Below are 13,977 nucleotides of genomic sequence, written 5' to 3'. Positions count from 1 at the left end.
CCATGATCTTTACTTTGAAAAAAAAAAATACTTCCGGAAAAGGAAAGAAACACACGTGTGGGAACATTTTACAGTTGATAGCTAACTATTATTGTAATACACTTCAGACAACGTATTTGATATCGACTTAAACAAGCGCTCCATCTTTAAAATAAATATTTTACGATGGCTCCGGTAAGTACATCGTGTTATAGCTAGCTAGATAGTAACGCTGCTAGCTAGCTAATGTCTAGCTATGTACTTACTCATTTTGTCAGCAGAATGGCTGTAATTTACGCTGAACAGTTTTTCAACTACTGTTACTCACCATTATTTTAGTGGACACTGTTATCCACATATTTTCGAGAAATTGGGCTATTGTAAACAGCCTGTCACCATTGCTTCAACTAGATTGAAATAACGTTACACGAACTATTAGCTAACTAGTTGTGTCTGCGCTGCTTGCAGGTTTGACAGTGATTTTCACCAGAGAGGAACCCAAGCTATACCTACCTACCTGCCATGTGTTGTTTGCTTATATAAGAATTCACATTGCTTGACATGCATTCATTTCATACCATAGTCAGTCAAGTCTAGCTGTACTAGCTAGTAACTATTCAACCCCAAATCATCACCCAGGTTGTCCTTATGAATACAAAGCACTGACGACCTTTTCTCACCAACAGCCAAGGAGTAAGAAGAGGAAGCCGAGCTTTCGCAGGCTACTGAAGACGAGCAATGTGAAGCTTGACAACAAGCTAAAGAATCGTCAGTTCAAGAAAGAGAGCACCGACAAGAAACACCGCAAGGAGCAGAAGAAGCTCCGGGCAGCTATCAAAGATGCTGTCTTGAAGACCCCCCTCCCCCTGGAGCGCTACAAGAAGAGGCCAGGTGTGTGCAGCATGACGACCCACCCATACAGTAGTATAGCTTAACATCTAGGCCCTGACATCTAGCACTCAAGCTGAACGATGCATGTACTGTAATCAGTAATCAGTATAGTTTGGTTTCCAATTCGTGCACTGTTCCACACTATGGCATCAACATAATTACGTAACCTATATAAAGTTATTATCGTCTATTGCTTTTTTGAGTCCTGTTTGGTGGCGTTAATTACATGTCCCTGTCTGGTTTCTGTTACAGAGGATGAAGAGGAGGAGGAGTTTGTGGAATCCCTGCCAATGGACATGCTGGAGGAAGATGACCTGGAGCAGATCAAGGCAATGGCTCAGAAAGCCTCCTTCCTCACCAGAGACCTGTCGTCAAGGTAATTACACAGTCCATACAGTATTTTTGTAGGGCTGGGCTGTATACACATGTAGGGCTGGGCGGTATACCGTATCTTAATATTTCGGTATTGATTGACGGACCGGTTTGGGGTTGTACTTGCCTTCTGTAACGGTATTTCAATGTTTGGTTTGTTAAATGTAATCCGCCAGTCCACCATGTGTAACATCCGTGTTTATAGTTTTGCTCTGCTACTTGAGTGAGTCCCCTTTCTCCCACCAAGCTTCATACTGTCAAAAATGTGAAAAATATCACGATACTTAGATGCCGATACAATATGTATTGCGATTCGATATTGTTATTACGATAGTATGTTCCAAAGAGATTGCTCACCATATGTCTGCTGCAGAGGGACGAGAGATTCATGAGAAAACAAGTTTATCAGTCATGGAAATAAAAGTGCAGAAAACAAATTGGCACCCTACTTAAAAATAAGATGGAGAACAAGCTATGAAGGAAAACTACTGCCATTTTGGTGCAGGTACAGCCATCTAGCGCAAATATCGTCTCAAATGATATCTGAAATGTAACTGTAGCCCCCCATTACTATTATGTACCATCTTTCTGTCAATCTCATCTACATCCCATCACAAGTAGATCATAATACACATGTTGAAATGTATAGCTATGTCTAACTTCTCTCCTCACTTAACCTTACTTGAATACCTGCAGTGGTCCAGTGCATGCCAAAAAGCGCAAGGGGGAGCAGCAGGGGCCAGAGAGTTATGAGAAGATGCCCAGAAAGATGCAGCTAACAGAGGAAAAGGAGGTCATTCACCTCCTGCCAATCAAAGACAAGATTAGAGGCCTCATCCCTCAGAGCATGGAGAAACCTGGTAGGATGATTAATATGTGTTACCCCTGAACATCTTCACCTGTAAGTTTACATTTCCACCTAAGTCATATTGTTTAAAGGTTTTAGAATTTACAGCTCTATTGATACAATTGCGTTGGATTGCTTTGTCTTGTTTTTAGTTGTAGAAAAAAAGGCTGAGGAGGAGGAAGGAGATGCCCCGACTGGCTTGGAGCAATTTGAAAACGGTACCAGCACCATGAACCCCTTTTTGACTTGAGTCAGTCATCCTCTCTGTGTAGAATGTATTGTTAGACCAACTATTGGTATCCCAGTCCTGATCAGTAGATGAGGTGCTTCTCTCTGATGTTGCTGGTATGTTTCCACAGAGGATGAGGCTATGCCCGGGCCGGCCCTGACCCCTCAGGAGCAGCTGAAGCTCCGCACACAGAAGCTGACCAACAGGAAACTACGAATCGCTAGTCTAGGATCAGACATCCTCTCAGACCCCACCACCAACGTAAGCCCTGGTTCGAACAACCCTGCATCTCCGCACCGAACCCCCAAAAAATACGTCACTTTCTCTTTGGAAGAGCGGGAATAGAGTGCCGTCTGAAACCACGCGGTGCGCCTTGTCGGACCTCTGACGACAGTTCAGTGCATGTGAATCACGCCTCTGTTTCATGTTGCGCGCCAGAGCAGTTTTTCCACTGTCGGGAGAAATGGTGATGCATATATGTTAATTGCATGCAATTAAAGGTTGCTTCGCTACCACACCCACAACGGAAGCACAATGATGACCTTGGATTCGCAGGTGGAGACGTTAGAACAGACCCAGGGTCTGTTTCTGTGACGGCAGAAACACTAAAAGGATCGTGGTTAGTGGAGTTTTTGGTGCTTTTTGAAACCAGCAACTGACAGTAAAAACACAACTTCAACACGTTCAAACCGATGGGCACTACATCAACATACAAATAGTTTTGCAATCTCAGGAGAAAATGGAACGTCTGCGTTGCACATAATATCGCTATGCTAACATATCTATCGCTATGCTAACTTATCTATCGTGGTTTATTTTAGGGATGAGGAGACTTCGGGCTTCCTTAGTAAAAGAGAGTTATGAAATCTGAAGACAGATTACGTTAACCGATACACATTAAACTGATCATATTCATGGTTGCAAACATTAACTTCCGCGCTGCACAGGTGTGCGAGTAGTCTTTCTTTGCCTTTTTAGTACAATAAACGTTGTGCTTTCTTTAACACAGAAGAGGTTGCTGTTATGCCTGAATTTGACCCGATACCAACAAGGAAGTCAGGAAAAGCTCTCGGCCGTGCCAACCCGCTCTTTATTTCTATTCAGTTCGACTCGCCATAAGTTTGGCGTGTGAACTGTGCGTTAGACTCCTCGGGCTACTCTTGCTTCCTAGTCCCCATGGCAAAATATTATTTTATGTCACATAGACCAATAATCACATAGCAGAGAGAAGCAGACTTAGGAAATGTTTTGTTTCACTGTTCTGATTGATGTTTTCTGTGTAAAGCCAATGTCTGAACTTTCCATCTTTGTTCAGATCAAGAAGCTGAAAGAGCTGCGAGCCATGCTGATGGAGACCGACCCCTATGTGGCCGTGACGGTCAGAAAGCTGGTCATGGTCTCTCTGATGGAGGTCTTCAAGGACATCGTCCCCTCCTACAGAATCAGACCCCTGACAGAGACCGAGAAAGCCTCAAAGGTGAAGAAAGAGACCCAGCAACTGAGGGAGTTTGAGGAGGGCTTGGTGAGCCAGTACAAGTTCTACCTGGAGAACCTGGAGCAAACGGTCAAAGGTAGTCCACTTCTATCTCTATTCGTTGATATTGATGACTTGTTTTGACTGGCTGATGTTTGCTGGGACTGGCTGATGTTGATGCGTTGTGACTAATTCATATAGACAGACGGGTTGGCTGTTTAGCAACATGTGGCAAAACGGACAGGGTTGGCTTAGACCGTCATGTGAACTATATATACAGTTACACAATGAGCACTTGTCGCTCAAATACATTGTTCCAGTTCTTGGTTAGCTAGTTGGCGAATTTGAGCCATATTAGCATGGACATGACATCAGTCAAAACACCTCAAAACAAGACAGGATATCAATAACGAGATGAAATGAGCCACCTACAATTCCCCACACGGCAGCTTCTGACATTGCTGCGAGCTATCTGACCATTCAGAATCACAACGCACACCTTCCGGGCCACATCAACGCGCGCACATCATCTTCGTGGTGTCAGCCAATTTGTCTATTTGTTATGACTGGTTGACATTGATGACTTGTTGTGACTAGTTGATATTAATGAGTGGCTGCTGTTGGTTGTAACTATTTGCTGTGTGCCCCGTAGACTGGAAGCAGAAGAAGAGAAAGAGGAGTGAGGCGGTGTCACTGCAGTCTTATAGGGGCCTGGCTGAGGTGGCCATCCGCTGTATCTGTGAGCTGCTGGTGGCCCTGCCACACTTCAACTTCCACAACAACATCATCGTCACGGTGGTGCCCCTGATGAACGACCCTGTCAAGAGGGTGAGTCTGGGAGCCCCGTATCAAGCCCATAGTTCTACATCTTGTCACGTGGTGTTCACTACAATATTAGCTTTAGACTTTGTAGCTATAGACTTTACAATGGGAGTGGGCTCTGTAGAGGCGGGTTTCTCTTAATTAAGATTCATTTGGCTATCAATCGAAAGCCGCGGTTTTATCTTAGATATTTGAAGGGTCGTGTTTGTCTCTCGTCTGACTGTTAACTGAGTTGACGTTATGTTGTCTGTCCAGGTGTCTGACATGTGCTGTGAAGCAGTCAAGAAGCTACTGAAGCAGGACAAACAGGGCCATGCCTCACTTGGGACAGTCAAAGTTATCTCCGGACTGGTTAAAAGCAGAAACTATGACGTCAGACCAGAGGTACTATTCACCTACTATTCAAGTATTTTTTTCAATTGTATTTTTATGACATGGCTCTTAAAGAAATACATCTAAAATGTTCCCACTTCTTCACCCCCCACAGCTACTCAAGGTTCTCCTCTGCCTGAGGATAAAGGAGGTGGAGGTGAAGAAAGATACAGATGACACAGCTCCCAAAAAGAAGTTCATGAACTATAAAGACAAAAAGAAGAATCTGTCCAGGATGCAAAGGAAGGTCAGTAGCCCACGCACCTGTGTGTAGGGATGTCAAACGTGTAGGATGTCAAACGTGTAGGGATGTCAAACGTGTAGGGATGTCAAACGTTCAGCCTGCTGCACAACCCTAAAGTGTTTTTCGCTCAGATTGGTCATCAATTGCACAAAATTGCTGACTTAAAACGATCAATATCTTTGGATTTGTACTAGGCTTGGGCGGTATCCAGATTGTCATACCTTGTGCCATCCTGGGATAGTTGGTAATACTGGCACTGAACACAAGGGGCACTGTTTTCAGACAATTAACGTAATAGTTATAAGAGATCTAGCTGGCAAACATTTAGTTGTGAAATCCATACAGTAATTAGATCACCTGGCGCATGCTGCACAATAGTGAATGACTCATTGTTGTGTGCTTGTAAAAAAAAAATACCATGTGACTGGCGACTACCGTAAGCATCGTAATATTGTGGCAGGTGAAATTAAGAACACAATCTTCTTTATTTCCTAACGTATTGCACAAGCTGACTGCAGTTTGTCTTGCTTATATTGTGTCTGCCTGTGTCTGTGAGAAGAGTGTAATGGATGTGTCCTGTCATCCTTACAGTGGAAGAAGGCTGAAGAGAAACTAGAGAAAGAGCTGCTAGAGGCTGAGGCATCAGAGAGCAAAGACAAGAAGCTTAAACTGGTGAGTGTTTATTCCCCAAAGTTACTACAGGCCTGAAATGGCTCAATTTGTTTTTGTGAAAACACTTTCGCGCTTCTCACGACAAAAGGTCTAACCGTCATTCCATTTGTTCTCTCTCTCCTAGCACACAGAGACCTTGAACATAGTGTTCTTGATATACTTCAGAATACTGAAGAAAGCTCAGAAGTCTATCCTGCTTCCCTCTGTTTTAGAAGGTCTAGCAAAGTAAGAGAGACTACCTGTTCCCAGGGACATGAGTCACTTCCTGACAAATGGAAATATTTGTTTATGAAATATGGAGGCTTTCTTTTAAGACAAAATATTTTTCTCCTAAGGTTTGCCCATCTAATCAACCTGGAGTTCTTTGATGACTTGTTGAACGTTCTTCAACATCTTATCCAATCAGGAGTGAGTATACATATTCTACCAATCCTATCAAAATACTATTCACATCATCGTGTATCATTGGCTAATGACCTTTATTCTTTGTAGGATCTGACCTATCGGGAAAGCCTTCACTGCATTCAGACAGCTTTCAACATTCTCTCTGGTCAAGGTTGGTGATGGTCTAACCTCACTGAATACTGTGTATATTACATACTGTATGTGCTTAAAGGATAGGTTCACTTTTTTGAACCAAATCCATATTTTGGATGTATATGTCAGGACACTATTTTTGAGATTTCACTTGGTTTTGAGAAATTTAACCCATCATTGATATGTATATACAGCGAATGTATATACTTCATCATGGCGATGTAAATGGCTGATTGTGTTCTAGACACAGTATGCTTACATCGTATTAGGGTCACGTGACATTCGGGTGTCACAGGATTTTTTTTGTTCAAACGTTTATCCATTTTATAGCGCCAATCTCCGGGAGGGTCAATAGGAGAATTAACGTGGTAGGTTAGGAAAATATTTAGGGTTAGCTAAAATGATCTCAGATGCGACTCAAACATGTCTAGCTACAACCACGTCTGCCGTGAGAACAGTCTTGGTTTCCACTAACGCAATGCTGCGGCAATATGGTGCGTGATGTCAGACACTAAAAAAATGCTGATTTAGGAGACGGACCACGTAGAACTTAAATGTGTTGTTTCGCAGTAATTTATCTCAGTCCTGGATCACGAACGTTGACGTAGTATACTGTTCCTTTTAATTCATTTCCCTCTTTTGCGGATAGGTGATGTCCTCAATATTGACCCACTGAATTTCTACAGCCACCTGTACAAGACGCTGCTCAAACTCAATGCTGGTAAGTCAAACCACCCTAGAGCTTATTCAAACCCATGTCTGGCTCGTTGACACTAGATCCGTTGTGCTCTGAAGGTCCACCTGTACCTGGAGTGACTGTTCATAAGTGTTAAAAGGTCCAATGCAGCTGTTCTGTATCTCAATATCATATCATTTCTGGGTACTATTAAATAAAATGGTCAAAAAGAAACAGAAATAACTTCTTAGCAAAGAGCGATTTCTCAAACAAGAATTTTGCTACGACTGTCTGGGAGTGGTCCGAGTGGGGAACGTGTGCAGTTATTAGCAGAGAGCTGTGGAACTTTTTCTTATTGGTCTGTTAATTAATCTTACACTGAAAGGGCAGTATCATTCCAACCTCCGTGTGGAAATGTATATATAAAACACCGGAAAATCTAGTTTGACTGCACTGGGCCTTAATGTGGATGCTCTTCCCAGGTGCATCTAATGATGACATCAGCATCGTGCTGCGTTGTCTCGACGTGATGCTGACCAAGCGCAGGAAACAGGTGACCCTGCAGCGTGCCCTGGCCTTCGTCAAGAGACTGAGCACACTCAGTCTGCACACACTGCCCAACGCTACCGTGGGAATCCTGGCATCCAACAGGACGTTGATGCATGTAAGTGTTTATCGTGTGTGCAGCTACGTGTATTATGGACAGAGATTGTGTGTGTGTGTGTGAGAGAGAGTCCATGAAGAGTGTGAGACCATATACGTGTGTGATTAATAAGACTGTGCTCCCCCTCTCTCCGCAGACCTTCCCCAAGTGTGATATCCTCCTGGACAATGAGGCTCAGGGTAGTGGGGTGTTCCTTCCTGAGCTGGATGAGCCAGAGTACTGCAACCCTCAGAACACTGCCCTGTGGGAGCTACACACACTCAAGGTAAACACGCAAAAAGCACACAGACACAAAAAAATAAATACACACACACACACACACACACAGGTATAGCTGATGGCGTTGTTGTGTTGCAGAGACATTACCACCCAGTGGTCAGGAGGTTTGCCACTCACCTCTGTGCAGGGGCTCCCAGTGAAGGATCTGGAGCGCTAATCGTTCAACTTGCTAGAAGGTAAGAACAAGAGGATCCCCAAACTTCAAATCTCACATTTCATTTATCCTCTATGAAAAGCCAGTTGCTGCTCCTCCAGTTCTTTTACAAATACTCGTACAATCCCGGGGTTTGTTGTATGGTCATGAAAATCCTGGAAAAGTCCAAAGAAATCCAGGCCAGAAAAAGTTTTGGAAATTGAATTATAATTTCTATTCATGTAATTTATTTAGACACAGTTTATCTTTTATCAATCAAATAAAAAAAATCTACATATCAGCCAGGATGGGAAGGACACTTTAGCGTGCCTGTGTTCGCGCGCATCAGTTGTATGTGTGTGAGACTAGTTGGCCGGGCATTACAGCAGAAGGCCTAGGGTGATACATGTCCCAAATTGTGGCAGAGAGTCCCGCATCCTGCAACCAAACAATCATGTCCCACGTTTGTTGCCTCTATACACTGACGTGATGTTGTAGATTTGTTTTGTATACTGAACCAAAAAATAAAACGCCACAAGTTATTTCAAATATGGAAATCAGTCAATTTAAATAAATAAATTATACCCACTTGGGAGCCGACCCACAAAAGGGCTTAGTTACAGATAGGAATACTCCTCCGCATTAACATTTCCCTTCACTGGAACTAAGGGGCCTAGCCTGAACCATGAAAACCAGCCCCAGACCATTATTCCTCCTCCACCAAACTTTACAGTTGGCACTATGCATTTGGGCAGGTAGCGTTCTCCTGGCAACTGCCAAACCCAGATTCGAACTTTGGACTGCCAGATGGTGAAGCGTGATTGATCAATCCAGAGAATGTGTTTCCAATGGTGGTGAGCTTTACACCACTCCAGCCAATGCTTGGCATTACACATGGTGATCTTAGACTTGTGTGCGGCTTCTCAGCCATATGGAACCCCACTTCCTGAAGCTCTCGACGAACAGTTATTGTGCTGACGTTGCTTCCAAAGGCAGTTTGGAACTCCGTACTGAGCGTTGCAACTGAGGCCAGACATGTTTTACACGCTTCAGTACTTGGCCGTCCCGTTCTTTGAGCTTGTGTGGCCTACCACTTCGCGGCTGAGCCATTGTTGCTCCTAGACGTTTCCACTTCACAATAACAGCACTTACAGTTGACCGGGGAAGCTCTAGCAGGGCAGATATTTGACAAACAGACTTGTTGGAAAGGTGGCATCCTATGGCGGTGCCACGTTGAAAGTCACTGAGCTCTTAAGGCCATTCTACTGTCAATGTTTGTCTATGGAGATTGCATGGCGGTGTGCTCAATTTTATACAAGTCAGTAACGGGTGTGGCTGAAATGGCCAAATCCACATACCTTTTGGGTAGTTATTTCCCTGTCCCCACCTCTATTTCTAGAGACCCGTCCTCTTCCGTCCACAAAGCTGCCTGAGGAAGACTTGAGTAGTCGAAACGTGTTGAAGTTTAGCGTCTTGATGTACAATGCTGACTGCTCCGATATGTATTCTTTTGTAAATGTATTGCAATGTACTGGCCTTTCTTGAATTACCCGCCACTTTAGGTGTCTACCTTCATCTCACTCGTGTTTGATCAACAAATTCAAGCACCACTAATTTAGAAAAAAGGTAGACTTTCCAACCTGTCTCTTGCAATCACGTTGCACTAATGAAAATATGTATCATAAAGGGTGTGGTACTGGTGGTGATTAACACTTCTCCAATCATTGTTGAGATCTGATATTCTGCGCAAGACAAGACATAGGCCAATGTCATGTCAACCAATAAAAAAAAATCTAATCCTTTCGTGCGAAGTTTCAGCTCAAATAGTTAGGCCTAACTGAAACTTACAAAAAGCATGCTTCTGACGAAGAGCGTGGCTCTGCCACTTCACACAATGGTGCTGATTTAGTCAAGTTAAAAGTTGAATTGATGTCTTGGAATATCAATCATTATTTAGTATTCTACACAACCGAACCAAATCTAGTAGCATAGTGTAATGTTAGTTACACCCCCCAAAAAACACCTAATTTAAAAAGGTTATAGGACAGTTAGCTGAAAAGTAACTTAAAAAATTGAATGTGGCCAAAACTCGGCAGAAAGTGCTTTGATTGAAACAAAATCCAGGAAGGCTATATTAGTTTACCATCTGCTCTAATTTGCTCACAAAATATTAATTCAAGAAGATCCAAATGCATAATATTCCCATAAAACTGATTGAGATCAAATGATTGGCATGCAGATGCAGTTTGGACGTTTCACCAGTAAAAGTGAAATATCATTCAATGAAGGCTTATTTAGAAATTAGGTGTCTAACTTTGTGTTTGAGGGTATAAAAAAAAATAAAAAAAATTGAGTCTGTGTGGGCATAGGCAGACGTTGCAATTGGAGGATGAATTTTATGCACTGGCCAATTCTATAATAACATTCAAGACAACATCTGTCGGTACAAAGTTTGAGGAATGTCGACACCATGAGGGGGATTTGAGTTTTTATTTATGTAGGCTACACTGTCCCGCATTTGAGCATTTGTAAATGTGGTCACCCTAGGTAGGCCTATAAAATATGATGGAGAACCGACTAATAACGAGACAGCGAGTTCAAAACATATCTTGTACCCTCTAGTTAACGCTTTATTATTATTTGTTTTCGTCGTGTCCCCAAAAACTCTCTACTGACACTCGCAAGTAAGGCCAAACAACGAATGAGTCACTTCGCCATTGAACCAAACCCCAACCAATACGATCGTTGTATTAGTTGGGGTTTGGTTCAATCGCTGTGAATCTAACCGTAATTTTAGGAAAAAATATTAGGTGTGGTTTCAAAACTTGTATTGTTGATTGGGACATGGCAACTCAAGTTACTAGTCACCCTTCAAAGTAAACACTTCTAAGATAGCTAAATATGACTACACTAGAAAAGGTACATTTCCTGAAGAACATTTGTTGGCTTGCTTCAGCTGAATAAAAAGATTTGTAGCCTACCATAGCCATTTGATCTTTGATATATTGAATGAGCAAATCATTTCAAAAGGCATAACATGTTTGGTTGTAATTTTATACATCAAGGGTGGTCAACCATCCTCCAGTAGAGCCAATGGGTATGCAGGCTTTTATTCCAGTCCCCCGCCAACAAAACCACCTTTTATAAATGATCTGCTCAACCGGACCTCTGTCTCTGATGTGTCTGAGCAGGGCTTGATCAAATCCTGCATCCCCAGTAGAGGACCACAATGGGAATAAGTCCCAGGCTGTGTGTTGTCCTCTGATTCTACTCGTGCATGTTTGGCTTTTAAGTCGTGTGCTTGTTTTTTTAATGGTTGAATTAATACACTTCTATAGTTCCCTAACAGGTATTGTACTTTGGGGGGTGTGTAAGTGCCTTGCACAACGACAGGAGATGGTACATGGGATCAGAGCGCAGCCTCCCAGTGTCGTGCTTACTTTTTTATACATACATAGAGACGCCGCCAATTGTTGTAATGAAATTCAATCTGTCAAAATGTGTTTGAACCCTGAAGACATTCTCTACGGTGCGTGCGATATTAACCAAAGATGTGTGCATGTGCAGTATGTAAAAGCGCTAGCCTCTGTTGGGTGTAAATGACCTTTAACACCTCTCAGGCACCCAGTGGAGCTGTTTGAGGACTACAGAGCTAAAGACATGACCTTCAATCCTCCAGTGGTAGCACCTTCGACAAAGAAGAAGGTACAGTAGTACACTTCACTCTCTGTCCATATATATATTCCAGAATGTTATTAGGCCCACTTGACTGAAGTGTCTTTGTGCTAATCTTGTCTCTAAACACTTTGCATTTTGTTGCAGGATTATTTCACGATAGGCCTTGCCCTGCTGGATGATAAATTAAAGCAGCAGATTGATGGTGTTCTCTCAGCGGAGGAAGAGGATCCTATGTCGCTGGATTTCTCTGCAGTTCTACCACAGACCAACAGCACATAATACTTCAGACCCCACTGGAAAACACCCCCTTTCCTTTGTGCCCTGTATTTTAGTTCTAAATGGACTGTAAAATAACAACTCTATGCTGGCGACATTGCTTTTTGATCGCTCTCTTTGCGGTTTGACTAGAATGGATACAGTTAAGTGTTGAGTTAAACCACCTGCCTCATTGATTACTCATATCCCTGACCTACAGGGCCTTCAGAAAGTAGTTACAACCTGAATTTAAATTGGATTAAATTGAGATTGTCACTGGCCTACACACAATACCCCATAATGTCAGTGGAATTGTTTTTAGAAATGTATAGAAGCTTAAATCAAGTATTCAACCCCTTTGTTATGGCAAGCCTAATTATCTTCAGGAGTAAAAATGTGCATAACTCACATAAGTTGCATGGATTCACTCTATTTTTTTTGTGACAACCTCTCACAATTATCTAAGGCCCCTCAGTTTAGCAGTGAATTTCAGACAGAGGTTCTCCAATGCCTTGCAAAGAAGGGCACGAATACATTTTTAAAAAGCTGACATTCAGTATCCCTTTGAGCGTGAAGTTATTTACTCTGGATGGTGTATCAATACACACTACAAAGATATAGGCGTCATTCCTAACTCAGTTGCCGGAGAGGAAGGAAACCGTTCAGGGATTTCACCATGAGACCAATGGTGATTTTAAAACAGTTTAATGGCTGTGAAAGGAGAACTGGATGTGTCGACATTGTAGTTATACAAACCCAAACGAGTGAAAAGGAAGTCTATACAGGATAAAAAATATTCCAAAACTTTCATTCTGTTTGCAATAAACTAAAGTACAACTGCAAAGAATTACACTTTTTGTACTGAATACAAAGTGTTATGTTAGGGGCAAATCCAACAACACTTCACTGAGTACCACTCATATTTTCAAACGTGGTGGCTGCAACATGTATGCTCGTCATTGACAAGGGAGTTTTTTTATTTTTAGGATAAAAATAAAATCTTAAAACTGGTTGTCTGCTTTCTAACTAAAACTTTTCAGCAGGACAGTAACCTCAAACAAGGTCAAATATACACTGGAGTTGCTTACCAAGATTACTTTTAATGTTCCTGAGTGGCCTAGTTACAGTTTTGACTTAAAATGTCTTAAATCTAATCGCAAGAATTGTAAATGGATGTCTAGCAATGATCAACTTGACAGACCTTGGAAGAATTTTACAATTATTTTGTACCAGGTGTGGAAAGCTCTGAGGCTTAGTTTTAATCATTGCCAAATATAATTCTATCACGTGTTGAATCAGGGGTGTGAATACTTAAGATAGATATCTGTATTTCATTTTCAATAATACAAAGTTTATGGTGTATTAAAATCTGTTGAATTCAGGCTTTAACAACGTTTGGAATAAGTCCAGGGGTATGAATACTTTCTGAAGGGTGTGTGACAAAAATATAAAACTTAACATGTGAAGTGTTGGTTCCATGTTTCATAAGCTGAAATAAAAGATCCCAGAAATGTTCCATTCGCACATTGTTCGTGAACAATCTCTTTTGTCAACATAATCCATCCAACTGACAGGTGTGGCATATCAAGAAGCTGATTGTACAGCATGATCATTATGCAGATGCACCTTGTACTGGGGACAATAAAAGGCCACTAAAATGTGCAGGTTTGTCACAACACAATGCCACAGATGTCTCAAGTTGAGAGAGCGTGCAATTGGCATGCTGACTGCAAGAATGTCTACCAGAGCTGTTACCAGTGAGTTGAATGTTAATTTCTCTACCATGAGCCGCTTCCAATGTCTTTAGAGAAATTGGCAGTGCGTCCAACCGGCCTCACAAAAGCAGACCATGT

At 42.2% G+C, this 13,977-nt stretch overlaps 1 protein-coding gene across 1 annotated transcript; it reads left to right on the top strand.

Moving 5' to 3' along the window:
- Window positions 1-7: 7 nt before the first annotated feature.
- On the top strand, window positions 8-13,648 carry noc3l (NOC3-like DNA replication regulator). Its single transcript, XM_029684651.2, has 20 exons — window positions 8-174; window positions 666-870; window positions 1,123-1,246; window positions 1,939-2,102; window positions 2,242-2,307; window positions 2,449-2,579; window positions 3,634-3,889; window positions 4,445-4,620; window positions 4,870-4,998; window positions 5,102-5,233; window positions 5,822-5,902; window positions 6,027-6,127; window positions 6,238-6,310; window positions 6,395-6,458; window positions 7,089-7,160; window positions 7,598-7,779; window positions 7,916-8,044; window positions 8,137-8,234; window positions 11,812-11,896; window positions 12,014-13,648. Exons 1-20 carry the CDS (start codon window positions 166-168, stop codon window positions 12,146-12,148), a joined length of 2,412 nt encoding a protein of 803 aa, XP_029540511.1. The 5' UTR covers window positions 8-165; the 3' UTR covers window positions 12,149-13,648.
- Window positions 13,649-13,977: the final 329 nt, after the last annotated feature.

Source organism: Oncorhynchus nerka, linkage group LG16 (genome assembly GCF_034236695.1).
Source record: "Oncorhynchus nerka isolate Pitt River linkage group LG16, Oner_Uvic_2.0, whole genome shotgun sequence".
NCBI classification, from domain to species: Eukaryota; Metazoa; Chordata; class Actinopteri; order Salmoniformes; family Salmonidae; genus Oncorhynchus; species Oncorhynchus nerka.
The sequence above is the reverse complement of the archived record's forward strand: the minus strand, read 5'-3'. Positions and strand labels throughout refer to the sequence as shown.